Source organism: Sander vitreus, chromosome 14 (genome assembly GCF_031162955.1).
Source record: "Sander vitreus isolate 19-12246 chromosome 14, sanVit1, whole genome shotgun sequence".
Lineage (NCBI taxonomy): Eukaryota > Metazoa > Chordata > Actinopteri > Perciformes > Percidae > Sander > Sander vitreus.
The window spans coordinates 22764933-22781605 of record NC_135868.1 but is presented as its reverse complement, the minus strand read 5'-3'; the positions used below and the strand labels follow the sequence as shown (position 1 = coordinate 22781605).

Below are 16673 nucleotides of genomic sequence, written 5' to 3'. Positions count from 1 at the left end.
CGTCACCAGCCGCCGGACCGGTGGTCCGAGGGCCGTCGCTGAGGCTCCACCGGCACCGAGACAAACGAACACGGTACCGAACACCACCACCCCCTCTCAACCCTCCTCCTCTCGGTGTTGTTGCGCTTCTGCTGCAGCGTTCAAGTTCAGGTGAGCCTCGTCACCGGCACAACAAGTCCTCTCTCCGGTACTGGGATGCTTGCTCATTCCCGTTAAATGTGATGTTCTAAATGGGCCGCGCAGGATGTGAAGCCTCGCTAGAAGAAGCAGGAGGATGGCTAGACCAGGCTTGTCTGCGGCGGTGCTGCTGCTCCTGCTGGGCTTCCTCTCGGTGTCCTCCGTTCATGCTGGTGAGTTTTACCACAGGTTGATGGGCGATCATTACGAGTAAACACACTGGCTGATCAACCAACAGCTGTGTAGTATGAGTATGTTTTTGACCATAGCTGTCTGATGTGATGTAGCGGATCCCTGTTATGACACATTGTTATGGATGTGTCAGCATCATCATTTGCATCAGCTAGGTAGAAGCAATAAGCTTTGTAATGGCAAAAAAAATGGCTGAGACTAGTCAGTCTCATACTGTATCAAGACTTGCTTTATATGCAAGTTTCCTAGTTTCTAGAATATTTGGAGCCTAGCCTATTTCTAGAAATGTGTCATCTTAAAAGATTAGATCATGTTTTTGTTGTTGGTTCAGGAAAGTTGATTTTTAAGAGAAAGAACTTACACAGTCAAATGTGCATTTAATTTAAACATTTAAAAAAAAATAATAACTCAACCAAAAGACTAGCTAAGTGAAACGATTAGTTGATTAATTCATATTGTCAGAAAATTAAAGTGTGCTAATTTTGAGTCATCTTCATGCAAAAAAATGCCAAACCTTTGCTGGTTGCCTTCAGGCCAGGTGCTACACCGGGTGCTAGAGGATGCTATAGCCATGTCACAAATCAGCGTTGCCCCACTTAAAGGAGACATATGCTCACTTTCAGGTTCATACTTGTATTTTGGACATGTTTACATGCGTTAATGTTTAAAAAAACCACATTCTTATTCTCATTCTGTCAGTCTGAATACACCTGTATTCACCCTCTGTCTGAAACGCTCACTTTTAGCCCCTGTCTCTTTAAGTCCCCCTCCCGAATAGCCAGGTCTGCTCTGATTGGCTTGCGAGAAAACTATTACAAAAGTAGTTTTCAAGCCGTGGGTTGGGATCAAGGGGGTAAGCGTCTGTCAACAACCCATAGATCCTATGGCGCCATTTTGATGCTAACAAGCACTCACCCGACGTTAGCATTCCGTTGACTGCCATTCATTTTGACGTCACTTTGACAGCGAATAACTTTACATCTGAAGCGTTTAAAGACTTTGTTTGTCCATTGTTTATTTCTAAAGAAACACAACAATGTATGAAAGACTCCATTACCTTGTACCTCACGTTATGGCTCTGTAGCAGGTGTTTTTGTAAAAGTAGGCTAACGATTGTGTCATAACCACGTGACTTACTGTCGCATAGTAGAGGAATTACCTTATAGTACAGGAGAAGCTCACAGGCAGTTTCAACTTACATTAGCTGTTTAAGATTAATTACTAATGTTAACTAGCATTTTAGTTAGCAATAATTAGCCTGTGCCTATGTTATCTCCTTACATATACCTACGCTCTCCATCTCTGCAAGATTGGGAATGATTGAGATTTCTCTTGGCACAGCTACCAGAAGACTTCCAACTTTCAGACAGGTTGCTCACGTCACATTTACGTCGTCTTTCTCAGTTGGAGGCTGTGCAGTAACGCTCGGCGCTCGCCGGAAAAGTGCTTCTAATGGCCTTCACTGGTCTCCGTCCAGAGCAACGGGATCTGTTGGTCCATTATATACTGCCTATGGTTGGGATACTCAGATGGGGTGCGGAATATTCTAATGAGCCTGCATGGAAGGGGAGCCTAAGCTAAATGGCTTGTTGAATCCCATGTTTTCTGATCCAGGCTACTCACAAAAAACTTGGTTGTCTTATTTCACAATTTGTGGGTTGGTAGACACTCCAGATACCCAAATGTATGTGCACAAGCACCGAAAAAGTAAGTTATCCATGATATGTCCCCTTTAAGCCCCGTCATGCATTTTAGTATTTTTTTATTGTTAAATAAATAAATATGTAAAAGTTAATAACCATCCATTATGTTCCCAATCTGATCCCTGGCTACATGCTGCATGTTGACAGGCATAATGCCCTTCTTCTTGTGGCTGCACTGTGGATATTATTATTTATTATTATGATGTGATAGACATTTAATCTGTAACATCTTAACCAATGCACAGCAGGACACATGTATATCTTCGTAACTGTATCGTATCGTATAATTGCAATACTAAGATTGGGATGATAGCCAATTCGCTTACAAGTGTGTCCACACTATAGGGCTGGGTATCTTTAAAAAAAAAATTGATACCGGTACCCATACCAATACCATGACTTCAATATCGCTCCCGAAACCCTACTTTTATTAATACCAATTTTAATAAAACAAATCTTTTAATTTATTTATTTTTCAGCTCCTAGTACATTTTTGCTGTTTTTTCCTGTCTGCCTCTGTGACGTGTAATGTTAGACAGCCAATCACAAACATTGTTAGATCTTGGTAGAAGCATGCTGCGTGCTTATTGGCTCACTGACGCTGACGAGATTCACTCCTTAGGTAATTGAAATTGGGTATTGAATGACGAGGCATTTTTCGATACTCAATACTTTAGAGGCAATTCAGTCGGTGCCTAAATATTAAATCCGATACCCAGCCGTAGTGCACACAGGCATAGGCTAAATGTATTTCACTTCTCGTTGTGGCTGCACTATTCATTTTATTTCTGACGAACATGGAACAGTATGAGATTAAACAAAAGTGAGATTTTCCTATTTAAAGCCCTACATACAGAATGGATCTAATCTTGGTATATTATGTATGTTAGATATAGTACCTCATCTATCTTTCATGGTGTTGCATATTTTTAACCTGCAGCGGCTTATATTATATTCAAGAAGAGCATTCATCTCAAGCGTAAGAGCTTGGATACATTGTGTCCTGATGATAAACTGAGAGATGACAGATAGTCATTTGAAAAGCCGAAAATCCTGGCGATAAGATCATGTGGTCTTCATCTTAGCCTCCAGAGGTTTGATATTTGGCTCCCTAAAGGTGGAGATGAATGTAGTTTTAAGAGGGAGTTTAGAGATTCTGCAGCCAGCCTTTAGCTTTTTGTCTGCAAAGGGCTTAAGAATGGATAGGAATCCCTCTCTGCTATTGTATTGTGTTTCTGTGCTGTGCTGGAAGATAAACAGCGGGAAAACAGCGAGTCAAACAGGGAGTCATAGCAATGTATCACACACACCATACTCTGCATCAGTAAACACACACAGAGCCTTTGGGAGCCACTGAGAGAGTTTGCCCTGCCCCAAAAAATGAATTTCTCTGAAATTAGTTTTTTTTCTGCTGTATTCTGGTGATATTGTTAGCATAGGGCACACACAGAGAAACGGAGAGTAAATTCTACTTCCTGTAATATGATTATTTGACTCCGCGAACAAGTCGGAGGCCGTGTGTTCAATATTTGCAGAGGTTTGACAATGTGACAATCTAATTTGCAAAGAGTGACAGACTGCAGTTCCAGCTTGTAACAGAGAGGAAGAAAGACCAGTGTTTTGGATCACACACACACACACACACACACACCCACACACACACACACACACACACACACACACACACACACACACACACACACACAAATAAAAAGCAACAAAGCAACTCAGCACACTCAGGCTACAGCCTTACTTGCTCTCAAATAACCATTAGTCTATGGTGGCTAATGTTAGCTAACGTTAGCAAAGCTTAGATAGACATTTCTGTGGTCTAGTAGAGCTGCAAAGATTAATCGATTAGTTGTCAACTACTAAAATAATAGCCAACTATTTTGATAATTAATCGGTTTTAAGTCATTCTCTGATTCCTGCTTCTTAGATTATTTTTTTCCCAGTTTTTTCACTCCTCAATGACAGTAAACTGAATATGAGTTGAGTTGTAGTCAAAACAAGACATTTGAGGACGTCATCTTGGGCTTTGGAAAACAGATCGACACTTTTCACAATTTTCTGACATGTTGTAGATCGAGAAAATACGGAGCCCCAGAGGCGACATGGAGGAAAGAAAAAAAGAAACGAAGGAGAAAAAAAAAACATGTACTGGGGACAAACGCTAAACTCAAGATCTCGACTTTGTACTTTCTTTCGACTTTTGTGTGTGTGTGTGTGTGTGTGGCTTAGTAGCTAGCTAGCGCCAGCTAACCTTAAGAACCTTAGCTAGCTAGTAGCACAACATAATGATTACATCTCCTTGGTTGTCTAAATACATCCATTGTTTATTTTGATAAGCATTACTAATTAATACATGCCAACGTGAAGTGTTATTATGAACATTGTCGTTGACTGTTGATGTCAATTACTGCAGGCTAACCTTAGTAGCTAGCTACTAAGATTATCCGTTTTGTTTGTTGGATTTCAGTGTTTGCCCCAGTTTTTCTTTCATCGTTTATTTTTTTTCCCTCCATGCGACAAACTTGAGATCTCGCAAAAGTGTCCCAAGTAGGCTACATGATTTATTTATTTTTTATTTTTTTCCTTTCCTTTGTTTTTTTTCTTTTTCTTTTCTTTTTTTTCTTTTTCCTCCATGTCACCTCTGGGGCTCCGTAGAACATAATTGACAGATTAAAAAATAATCGTTAGTCGCAGCCCTACTTTCTAGCCACCCAGCCCTGTCTCCTTAAATGTACGTTCCCATAGAAATAAAGTGCATTCTCAATTAAGTTTCGAGGGAAACATATTTTGCCCTGCATTGCGTTTGTTCTTGACTTATCACAAATGTGTTTAAAAAATTTTTTAAACACAGTGACACTGACTTTCACCCAGGAGACCGCTGTTTGTGTCCTGTGTGAAACCAAACTGTCATCGTTGACTTATTTTAAGTTACACAACCACCGTTCTTATTTTAATCAGGACCATGATCTTTTCCTAAATCTAGAACCAAGTTTACTAGTTTTGTTGCCTAAACCTAAACAAGTAGACATGCTTTAATTCACAATGTTAAAACTGCCACCGGTTCACAACGTGCACCTGTCGCCGCTATGACGACGTGTTGAAACAAAATGTAATCCAGAAGAAAATACATTACCCCCAAAATGTAAATGAGCATGCAATTTAGTTGTATAGAAATGTATGTTTTTAGTATGATTTTTTTTTTTTTGCCCAAGCATTAAAATCAATCGGCAGTACGAACGAGGAAAGACATCCTCACGAGTCACATATTAATGAGATGTGCGTGGGAGAAAGAAGAGCGAGAAGAGAGGGAAAGGGAAAGATAGGAAAATGTGTGTGAGTGTGTGTGGATGAGAGAGAAACAGAAAAGAGAAAGAGAGCCTTTTTAAAGGGAAACACCAAGAGACCTGCGTGTGGTTAATTAGGCCTGGTATTAATGAAAGCAGAAGGATTAATCTGTCGGAGAAGAGAAGATTTAAGGGAAGGCGGGGTAAGAGAGCAAGAAGAGAACAAGCTCAAAAAGAAAGAGGGCGATGGAGAGGGGAATATGTGTCTTCAGGTATACATTGTAGCATCTATTGTATGTATTACACGGTGTAGTGACAGAATATTAATGGCCTGTCTCTATTCTAATTTGTTTCCTGTGGCCATGCTGCGTGTGTGTGTGTGTGTGTGTGTGTGTGTGTGTGTGTGTGTGTGTGTGTGTGTGTGTGTGTGTCTGTGTGTGTGTGTCTCAGACACCCTGCTGTCAGCTCCACTCAATGTGACCATCAGAGAGATTGAGGGAAACTCCGCCATTGTCACGTGGGAAATCTTGGAGGGGGACCCCGTCATTGGATTCGCCATCACTCAACAGGTACCTCCATACGTGTCATGTCCTTCATGTGAGTGTGTGTAGAGAGTAAGTGGCAACTTTGGACAAAGTTTAGATCAGAGGTTTTCAAATAGTTGTGAATGAGGTGAAAGGGACAGGTGCGTGCAGGTTCATCTTAAAACAATGGGTTAGTTAGTTGCTGTAGTTTGGCATGCTGGCATAGCCCGCTCAGCAGTAGCTGTGATACATAGCTCATGGAAGATATTGAGGTACTTTAAAAGGGCTGTACTCGAAACACTGAAAAAATGTCCATCTGGGCTGGGATTGCCTCCACACGACTCTCACAAGCATGGATGAAACATGTAGCCGTAATGCTAGCCGCGAGCTAACAACAGCAATGCTGCTACCACTACCTAGCTTATTTCTGCCGCGCTACACTTCACACTACCCGGGTAGGCCGGGTTGGGCTTATAAACAAATAAATAGCTCCCACTCTGAGTCTAGGGAAGAGCAGTTGTGCTGGAAACATCACCTTATGTAGGTGTAATAAACAAGTGGATATTGGAGCCCTGCCGTCTGCGAGCTATTGATTTGTCCATTACATTGCGAACAGTATATGTTAATAGATAAATGTAAACAAATATTAGCTAAAGAATAACAGGGTTTAAGTTGTGGCCCACAACGTAACTCACTGAATTCATGGCAACATCATATTTCTTTCTTACGTCCCCCAAAGTATTATGGGAACTGGAGTTCCAAAATGAAGAATCCATTAATATAAACCTTTTTTCATGTTGCACTGTCAATATTGTTTGACATTACAAAGGCTCAGAATGTCCCATCCAAATAGGGGGTGGCAGTGGTCTCAATTGTGTCCAATGCGGTGGGGCCTACATTTTGACTTTGAATACCCCTGATTTAGATCAAATAGACAGAACAGGCTGAGGAAATGCAAGTTTTCAGAAGTCCAAAAGTTGCAGCTATCTAGTAGTAGATACACTTTCAGACACTTGTCAAATGTATGTTTTGTCTACGTGCTGTTTAATTAGAATAAGAAATCCCCTAAGGAGATTTACTGTTGATCTAGCAGGAACCATTTGAACTGAGCAAGCAGTCCTAGCTGGATAATAATGTACATTTCAAGCACAGCATACATATGGCAAGAGAAGCACTCTGCTTCTTTAAGCTTAATTACACTGCAGGACAAACCCCTGGAAGCTTTCTTTCAGCTTTTTCCCAACTCTCCCAAGAGAGACGTGTTTGCATTCGCACCGTATCAGCCCTAACCAGTGGGCAGCTTGGTGAAATTTCTCAAGAGGGATCGTCAGCAGAAAATCTGACTGCATCTGATAGAGCATGTATCAAAGCAATTTTCGCTAACAAGTAGACAACTTTAATATTGCTTTGAAGGAGCAGGGTGAAGCTGAACTTGTGACTTTAGTTAAAGTGATGCAGGGTTTTGATTGCAGATATTGCTACTTTGTGCCAATATTATCTTTTCATGTTGAAGAAATTACAAAAAGTACAGTAAGTGGTTCCTCCAGAATTCTGCTCCCTGCACATTGGAAAAAAAACTTCTGAAACATTTAGAATCAAACGCCACTATAATCTGTGGTTACAAAGTATCAGATAGTGGCCTGATGCACCAGTTTAACCCTGACCTCTGCTGAGGTGGTGCCAAGAAAGAAAAAATTCCCTGCAGGGATCAATAAAGTATCACATTACACCCAGTCTCCTGGCCCTGATTGCTCTCCTCTGCCCTTCTGTTCCTCGCTTTTCTGCAGAAGAAGGATGTACGCATGTTGAGGTTCATCCAGGAAGTCAACACCACCACGCGCTCCTGTGCATTGTGGGATCTGGATGAGGACACGGAGTACATCGTTCACGTTCAGAGCATCAGCATGGGAGGCAGCAGCCCCGCCAGTGAGCCGGTCCTCTTCAGAACGCCCAAAGAGTCGGAGAAGATGGCGTCCAAGAGCCCAGGTGAGGGACGATAACACATTATTTTTACTTAGTTATTGAGTAATGCATCTACACAAGATATACACAAACTTGGGCTTAAAATGAATTTTAAGAATACAATTTACAGCACAAACTGTACTCTGTTTTTTTTTTTTCACTTACCGATAGGGACACTGGGGCTTAATAAGCAGCTCATTTGTCCCCAATTCTATCTTCACTTACTGGAAGCGTTTTCTGAGCTGTACATATTGCAAGAGGATCTCGATTCCATGGAGACATAAAATCTGTGCAAAAAGCCTTAAAGTGATGTAATCCTTTGCAGAATGTCATGCTTTTTCCCCCCGTGAAAATCATCAAAAATCCCAAAACAATAATAAGCCTGACACTAACAGTGTGAGTTTTGACTTCTGCACAGCACATGCGACAAGCATATAAACAGGCAGGCTGATGATTATAATTCAATACGTGCAAGAGCACAAACATGTAAGTATAAAAGCACGCAGACACAGAAGCAATCACGCATTCACACAGGAGAGTAAACAAACATTCTGCTTCTCGGGTTTTTCCTTCGCTGATACACACAAATCTACACGCACACATTCACACATACATCTACCCATGCAGGTACATGCATACACAGATTTTTAATAGCTTCTAACCAGAGGCAGCAACCCAGCAGAGTATTTTTAGTTTTATTTGTGTTTTGCGTAATCACCACAAAGAAAATGGTTATTTAACAATTTCATAGAAATAAAAGACAGAAATTGCTGTCTTTGTGAGAACCCCAACTCCCATTTAAATGTCTAATTCTCAATGCAGAGGCTGCTGTTATCTGGAGCGGCTTGCAGTACCTCCTATTTTATCAAGTCTGACCCAGTTATAGTGCCGAGAGCAGCTGCTTCAGAGGGACACAGATAATGCTAAATGCTCAACGGCGGCAAGTTGATAAGGAAACGGGACATTAGGGAGCAACTTCTTCCCTAGAGACACCCCTGTGTGGGGGCTTGTCCAGGTCCCTATGAGTGGGGGGAAGTGATACAAGACATTTAGTCTCTTCTGCAGTGTCTAAACAATGTTCTCGGCAAAATGTTTCTAGTAAATGGCCATTTTTCCGTCCAACTGACCGTCCGTCTGTTGCACTATGCAGTTTACATTGATAACGGTGGCAGATTTACCATCACAATTCTTAGCCAGTTTTTTTTGGTAATCATTTTGTATTGTTCTTTTGCTACAGATGTATGCAAGCAAAATACATGAACATAACTAAAGGTTGTGTGACATACAGTGGGTGTTTAAGTGGGACAATTTGTCTTGATGTTGAGGGGCTGAATCGTTTTGTTTGCTCCGACTTTGATGGAAGTTACCAGTGTGCAAAAGGTGTGTGTGTGTGTGTGTGTGTGTGTGTGTGTGTGTGTGTGTGTGTGTGTGTGTGTGTGTGTGTGTGTGTGTGTGTTTATGGAAGAATTCATTAGCTTTCCTGATTAAATCTCCAAGCCATTACTGCTCGCCTCCCCTTCTAAGCAGGTATTAATCAGCCTTTTAGTATCTGCAGGCGCAATGCAACACAACACACAACTGTCTGTGTTTTCTATCTGCCTGTTTATCTTTCTTTATATCTGCCTATTTCTATCCAATACCAACAAAATATTGCAAAAGTCCTGAATGCACTGACGTTTTCATAATGTAGTAAAATCTTTGATGGCAAGTGTTAAGGTGTAATGTTGGTTATTACGTTATACAAGGAGTTGCAAAGTCTGCAGTTTTGTAAATCAATCTTTACAGCAGTAAAACATTTCAGAGACTCCTTTCTGTCGGAACTGTTTCAACCTTTAATTTATCTCTGACAGAGGTGCGGCAGCAGCCTGCTTCCAGTATTCACATACTGTGCAGCATGGAAGATGTTCCAGTACAACCACAGTGTTCCTTTCTTTCCAGCCCAGCTGCAGTAGTCTTTGTCTTCTAAACCAAAGCTTTAAGTTGTGAATAGTTTTAGTCAGAGTATGTACAGTAGGCCACACTAAATGGTGTGTTGGACAAACAAGGGAGCAAGCCTATAGTCTATGCTCGCTTCCTGTGATGGCAGCCACCTGCCACTCAAAGTGAAATGCACTTAATTACACAAAAATATGTCTGAATGTAACGGGTGAGTTATAAAATAAGTAAATCAGTGGCCATGAAGGGAGACGTTAGCTATAGTGACCAAAACCATGTCAGGCTGTAAATATTACAACTACAACAGTTTAATTCTGTTGGGGTTAGGGTTAGGGGTTATTCTGTTTGGCCCTTCCGCTTTTACTTTATTCCTCAGGCCCGGAGGTTGCCACTTGGGTTTAACAAGCAGGCAGCACTACAATTTGAAGGTTTAAGGTGATTGCATATCAATCTCCAGAAGTCTCAACCTCAGCCTCTGCACAGTTCACACTGAAACTGGGTGACTCCTGAGTCAACGGGCCCTATTTTAACGATCTAAGCGCACGGTGTGAAGGGCCTGGCGCAGGTGCGTTTAGGGCGTGTCACTTTTGCTAGTTTGACAGCGGAAAAAAGGGTCCGTGTGCCAAGCGCATGGTTCAAAAGGGTTGTACTTAGTGTCTTCATTAATTCATAGGTGTGTTTTGGGCGTAACATGCAATAAACCAATCAGAGTGTCATCTCCCATTCCTTTTAAAAGCCAGGCGCGTTTGTACCTTGTGATGGCGGATTTGCACCGTAATATTTTTATGTAATATGTTTGTGTGCTGCTGCGCTTCCCTGTGTGTGTAACAAGCATAGTGTGTGCGCGCTGTGTATAAGCCTAGACGCATTTTACTAATTTGCTGTTAGAATAACTATGAAATGCTGTGCTATTGACTTTAGACCAGGTTTTTGTTTTGTTTGTCACTTCCCACTGCCTCAAGATATCAATACGCCAAGAATGCACCTGAACACACCTCCCTGTAAGACCAGCACGCCCATGGGCGCAAAGATGGGCGCAGGTGCATTTGCTATTCAAACGACGTGGGCGCTGGACGGGAAATTGACAACTGCGTCGTTCTTAAACTAGCAAAGACACTTGCGTCGGGCTTTGCGCTGAGCCGGGTGCAAGATAGGGCCCAACATGTGAACAAGACAATTTTGGAGTATTTGTGAGTCGTATTTGTCGTCTCCCCCCCGCCAACGTCCTGGACCAGTCCGTCAACAAGGCCACCACGGAGACCCACCCATAGTCGCAGATCTGCTGCTTTCTCCAACCTGAAGGGTCAGTGTAGACCTTACAGCTTCAGGTCATACCCAGCCCGAGCTTATCTTATTCAGACAACTGTCTATCATAGGTGTCCTCTCGCAACAGAAACATCTGTAATCTGCTAATACTTCCAACTCTATAGGAGTATACCTCCCTTCTGTCAAACCTTGAGGTCTTAGCTTCAGCTCAGAGGGATCACCATGGCAACAAGAGACCTGAGAGCAAGCCTGACCACAGAAGCACCAACATCTTCAACTCATCGAGACACCGAAGCAGGATTAGGGAAAAACGTAACCTGAAGTCATGAAATCCCGTCCTTTGTACTTTCCATATTAGACAAATCAGCATCCACTACAGCACTATGTCAACGTGACTTTGAATGAGGAAGAGAACATGGAAGTTTCACTTTGGCTATCTATCATACATAATTATATATTATTTTACTGCAAAATGGCATTAAGATTTTATTGGCTGTGGCCATCCCATAAATTTCAGCACTAAGCTGTAAAATAGCTAGTAAAATGATGCTGTATATACTGTATTATAATTTCACGGCCTAGTGGGTTCTGGAGACCCCCGTTGAGATGCAAGTAAAGACATCTAAGTGACAGTGATGTCTTGATGCCGTTCATGCAACCCCTTTGATATCATACAGTGCTACGCCATGGAAATCAACCAGTTTGACCAGGGGAAATGTGTGGTAGCACCAGGCCAGGCTGGCAGAGAGTGGGAGGTTGTGGTCCAGACTGTGTTCAAACCTTTAACCTTGTTTCCTGTCAGCAAGAGAATCACAGTGAGGAATGGGGTTTGGATCCAGCTCTCTCTGTCTCTGTAGAACTCTGCTCTCACTTAACTTTAATTACACTGACCACAATGGAAAATTTACACCAGGCTGCCTCTCTGCTCTCCTATCACCGTGCTTTATTCTTTTATCTTTTCCTGCAGAGTTTCAGAGTGATGGGCAATTTCACATTTTCTCTCTGGGACAATTAACCACAGTGTCCTCAGTGGCACTTTGTTGACTCTGTGTGTGTGTGTGTGTGTGTGTGTGTGTGTGTGTGTGTGTGTGTGTGTGTGTGTGTGTGTGTGTGTGTGTGTGCTCTCTCTCCAGACGAGGTGACGATGGAGGAGTATGGTCAGGATGCTCAGCTGAGGGCTGGAGAACTCATCATCATTGTAGTGGTGCTCATCATGTGGGCAGGTAATGTTCCTCTTCGGCAAATGTATCCCTGCAGACCTTATAGCAATCCACTGTCTTTGGGGCAAAAAAGCTCTCTGACTGAGGCTCTATTAAAGGCCCTGACACACCAACCCGATAACCGGCCGTCGGACAGTCTGGCGAGGTCAGTGACTCCAGTCTGTTTGGTGTGAGTTCTAGCCCTTGACTAGCGAATCAGTGCACTTATGTTAGCGTGACGAACGGCTCTCAAAATCTGACGAAAATCTTTTAAACTGACCTTTGTCGATCTGAAATGAAGACAGATTCAGCAACTGCACGGCCTATTTCTCGCTTAAAATGTTTTCAGAAACACGTTTCGGTGAACTAGCTTCGTAAAATATGAGATTGTATTCTGAATGAGCCGCCATTGTCATAGACAGTATATAATGGACCAACATATCCCGTTGCTCTGGACGGAGACCAGTGAAGGATATTAGAAGCACTTTTCCAGTGAGCGCCGAGCGTTACTGCGCAGCCTCCAACTGAGAGAGACGACGTAGATGTGACGTGAGCAACCTGTCTGAAAGTTGGAAGTCTTCTGGTAGCTGTGCCAAGAGAAATCTCAATCATTCCAAATCTTGCAGAGACAGAGAGCGTAGGTATATGTAAGGAGATAACATAGGCACAGGCTAATTATTGCTATGGTAATGGAGCCTTTTATACATTGTCGTGTTTCTTTAGAAATAAACAATGGACAAATAAAGTCTTTAAACGCTTCAGATGTAAAGTTATTTGCTGTCAAAGTGACGTCAAATGAACGTTGGGTGATTGTTTGGTAGCATCAAAATGGCGCCATAGGAGGTTCGAGTTCTGAAGCGAAGCTTACCCCCTTGGCCATTATGCTCGGTTGAAAAATCCGGGAGCAGCCAGACCCACGTGACGCGTTCGTCCAATCAGCTTTTCATTTTTTGGGCGACAATACAGATTAGCGCCGCCTGCTGTTATGGAGACGTATTACGTCTTGTGCACGCGCAGAACGTACGCTCAAGTCGTCGTCGCTTCGGTGTGTTCCGAGGCACTTTTTTGACCAACTCGGGGAGACTGATCAGTCCGACTGCCTTTCCTCCTGACGATCGGCTGTCAGGTTGGTGTGTCAGGGCCTTAAGAGACAAACACACTGGTAGTGGTGTCATCTGTCTCTGATGACCATGTTGTCTGAAGACTATGTAGTGCTTTTGGGATGATGAAAACTTGGTTTGGTGATGAGAACACATCAAATCCAGGTTTAAATCGTGTATTTCTATCCAGATATGCTTGTCAACACAGACAGAAATGTGTTATAGCGGGAAAAAGTGTGTGACTTTTATTTCATGCAAATCTCCTGACTAATATTAAGTTTGTTTTTGAGTTATCTGTTTTGATTGTTCAAAAATCGTAGTTTGAGATTTCCCATTACAAGACTTTTGCCCCGATTTGTCACTCGGCAACAGTTTTTAGAGCTTGCCGACAAAAGCCCCAGATGGGAGTCAAATCGCGTTTAGCATGCATGCGCTTGAGCGCAATGTGTGAACCGTTCAAAACCCTTACAGACACATTCTAAATATTTAGCCGGCTGCCTCCTCTGGAGACTACGAATGTCTGTACAAAATAAAAGTGTTGAAGTATTTAAATGATGGACCCAGAGCCATGCTGCTAGCGGGCTAAATAACAACATAAAGCAAACTTAGGTATGTATCTATGGGATGCATTGTATTTACATTGATGTGCTAGCTTAGTTAGAACAACCTGAAAATGCTCAGTCAGTCAGTAAGTAAAGTCAGTTAAAATGGCTGGTTTACATGTTTTTCAAACTATTAGACTGTGCCTGCTGCTTATTTAAGCCTCCCAGTCATACGCTCTGTGTTGCAGTTATGCTTTTGTACATCTCAGCACTATTTTACAGACGCACACAGCCATAAATATTCCTTCCTAACCCACTTCCCCAGGTGAAATGAGATATAAATACGGCCCAAATACTGTATATGGCAGATACAATAACAGCAAGCGGCCTGGATCTCCCTTTGCCAATTACCAGTGAGAGGACGAGATTCAAAGAGAGAGGGGGATGGAAAATAGTGAAAACTAAGCAATCAAGTCTTGAGAAGAGGAAAAAGGAAGGCAGGATGGTGAAGTGGTGAATTGTGTTCTTCAGCTTTTAATTGGGCATGTGGAGCATGCTGGGGGACATCACAGTGAGATATTCCATCTTGGTTTTTGGTAATGCAGTGATCAGGCGAACATAGGCTGACAGAAGCAGAACAGCCAAGACTGTAGACTGTTGGGGCCAGATTCCTCCTGCCTCCACACGCTCCTCCGCCGCCATGAATTATTCTCTTTCTTCTTTTGTCGCGCTTGTTCTCTATCTCTCTCCACATCCATCTCTCCTCTGCCATGTTTTTTTATCTTTTTGACTGAAGGCAGGCCTCACATGGCTATCTTGACGTCAAGTTCATATCTCCGTCTGTACGGTTCACCGTATCCATGTCTGTTTCTCGCTACAGTTTGGTCTGCTTAATTTTCACATTATAGACAGCTGAATGAACAGAAATCTGTACATATCATCACCTCCATCTGATATTGAAAGACATATGTCGCTGTGTATCACTATTTCAAAGTGTATAGGCAATAGGCGATTTGGTAATTTATAACAATGGGGGAATGGACTCGGTTTCATTCACTCGTGACTATAGTGAACCGTAAACGATAATTTTTGTTCTGTATTTTTTAAATACAATAAAAAAGTTGAGATTGAATTTGAAAATATTTGATTAATGCAGGCAGGATAGAGCTAAGAGGCTTTAATGTAACCCTCCTTCGGAGATTTTCTTGGCAAGAGTTAAAGAAAGGTTTCTAATGTCTGAAAGTGACATTTTTAATTCCAAAGGCCAAGGGAACTTGATCAGGATGCATAGTATCCTGGATCCATGAAATAACTGCCCTTTAAAAATAAACATCTGCCTGCCTCTATGGGAATTTAACATAGGGGTGTACTTACTTGAAATAACTGCCCTTTAAAAATAAACATCTGCCTGCCTCTATGGGAATTTAACATAGGGGTGTACTTACTTATGCCCCCTGTATTTTCTTGAACAAGCCTATTTCGTATGTCAAACTATTCCTTTAACTTAGTTCAAATTCAAATGATAGTCTTTGGCTAGACTTTAAAATTACGACATTAAATTGTCTAGCAATAGAAAAATCTAATCTTAAACCAACCACGACATTACGTGACATGACACAGGTATTCATCCCCAATCAAAACACTAAAACATCTAAAAGCTCCAGGATTGCTGCTCCAATAGCACCTTAAACTCTAAACTCACCATGGACAAGAGCAACATAAACCAAAGGAAAAAGGGATTATTCTAACGAATAACTATCATGTCCATTTGTCTCCTAGGGGTGATTGTCCTGTTTTGTCGTCAGTATGACATCATCAAAGACAACGAGCCCAACAACAACAAGGACAAAGCCAAGAACTCCTCAGAGTGCAGTACTCCAGAGCACCCACAGGGGGGGCTACTGCGCAGCAACGTCTAAGACCAGCCCTGCATAGCCTTGTGCAATAACCAACTCCTCGAACCTCAGGACAGGTGAGAAACAGGATATCTTTATTGTCTTATGTAATACCTTATATAAATACTTTGTGTTCTATATATGTATTTCTAGAAGCCCGTCCTCACCCAGAAAACAACCGTATGGGTCGACCCATAATTACATTTCTTGTTAGGCAGCGTCCTCTCCTAGCTGTAGTTATTATCGCGAGAGCAAACGAGGAAGGGAAAGGATCAAAAATAGGAGCACCAAAATTATGCGTAAGGAGTTAGGATGGGGTGGTGGATGGGTCAAACAAACACAGGAACTCACTCAGGAGACGGAAGTTTGTGTCTCCTGAGTGAAACCAAAAGTAATTTTAAAATGAACTGAAGTTTTACAGATATTAGTCATTACAAAAAATCGAGGAAGGGATGAAGTGACCCTGCCCGGAGGAAGCCCGGGGCCCCTCGCCTGGAGCCAGGCCCAGATGGAGGGCTCGCCAGCGAGCCGCTCTGGTGGCCGGGGTTTGCCACGGAGCCCGGTCGGGCACAGCCCGAAAAAGCTACGTGGCGGACATCCCTCCATCCCATGGGCCCACCACCTGTGGGAGGAACCGCTGGGGTCGGGTGCGCTGCCACATGGGTGGCAGTGAAGGTCAGGGGCCTCGACGGACCAGACCCGGGCAGCAGAGGCTGGCTCTGGGGACGTGGAATGTCACCTCTCTGTGGGGGGAAGGAGCCGGAACTTGTGCGGGAGGTGGAGCGCTACCGGTTAGATCTGGTGGGGCTTACCTCTACGCACAGTCTTGGTTCTGGGACCATACTCCTGGATAGGGGTTGGACTCTTTTCTTCTCCGGAGTT

The 16673-nt window shown here is 42.7% G+C and overlaps 1 protein-coding gene across 1 annotated transcript; it reads left to right on the top strand.

Moving 5' to 3' along the window:
• Window positions 1-274: 274 nt before the first annotated feature.
• Window positions 275-15815, top strand: fndc5b (fibronectin type III domain containing 5b). Its single transcript, XM_078268074.1, has 5 exons — window positions 275-350; window positions 5819-5937; window positions 7680-7878; window positions 12189-12278; window positions 15676-15815. Exons 1-5 carry the CDS (start codon window positions 275-277, stop codon window positions 15813-15815), a joined length of 624 nt encoding a protein of 207 aa, XP_078124200.1.
• Window positions 15816-16673: the final 858 nt, after the last annotated feature.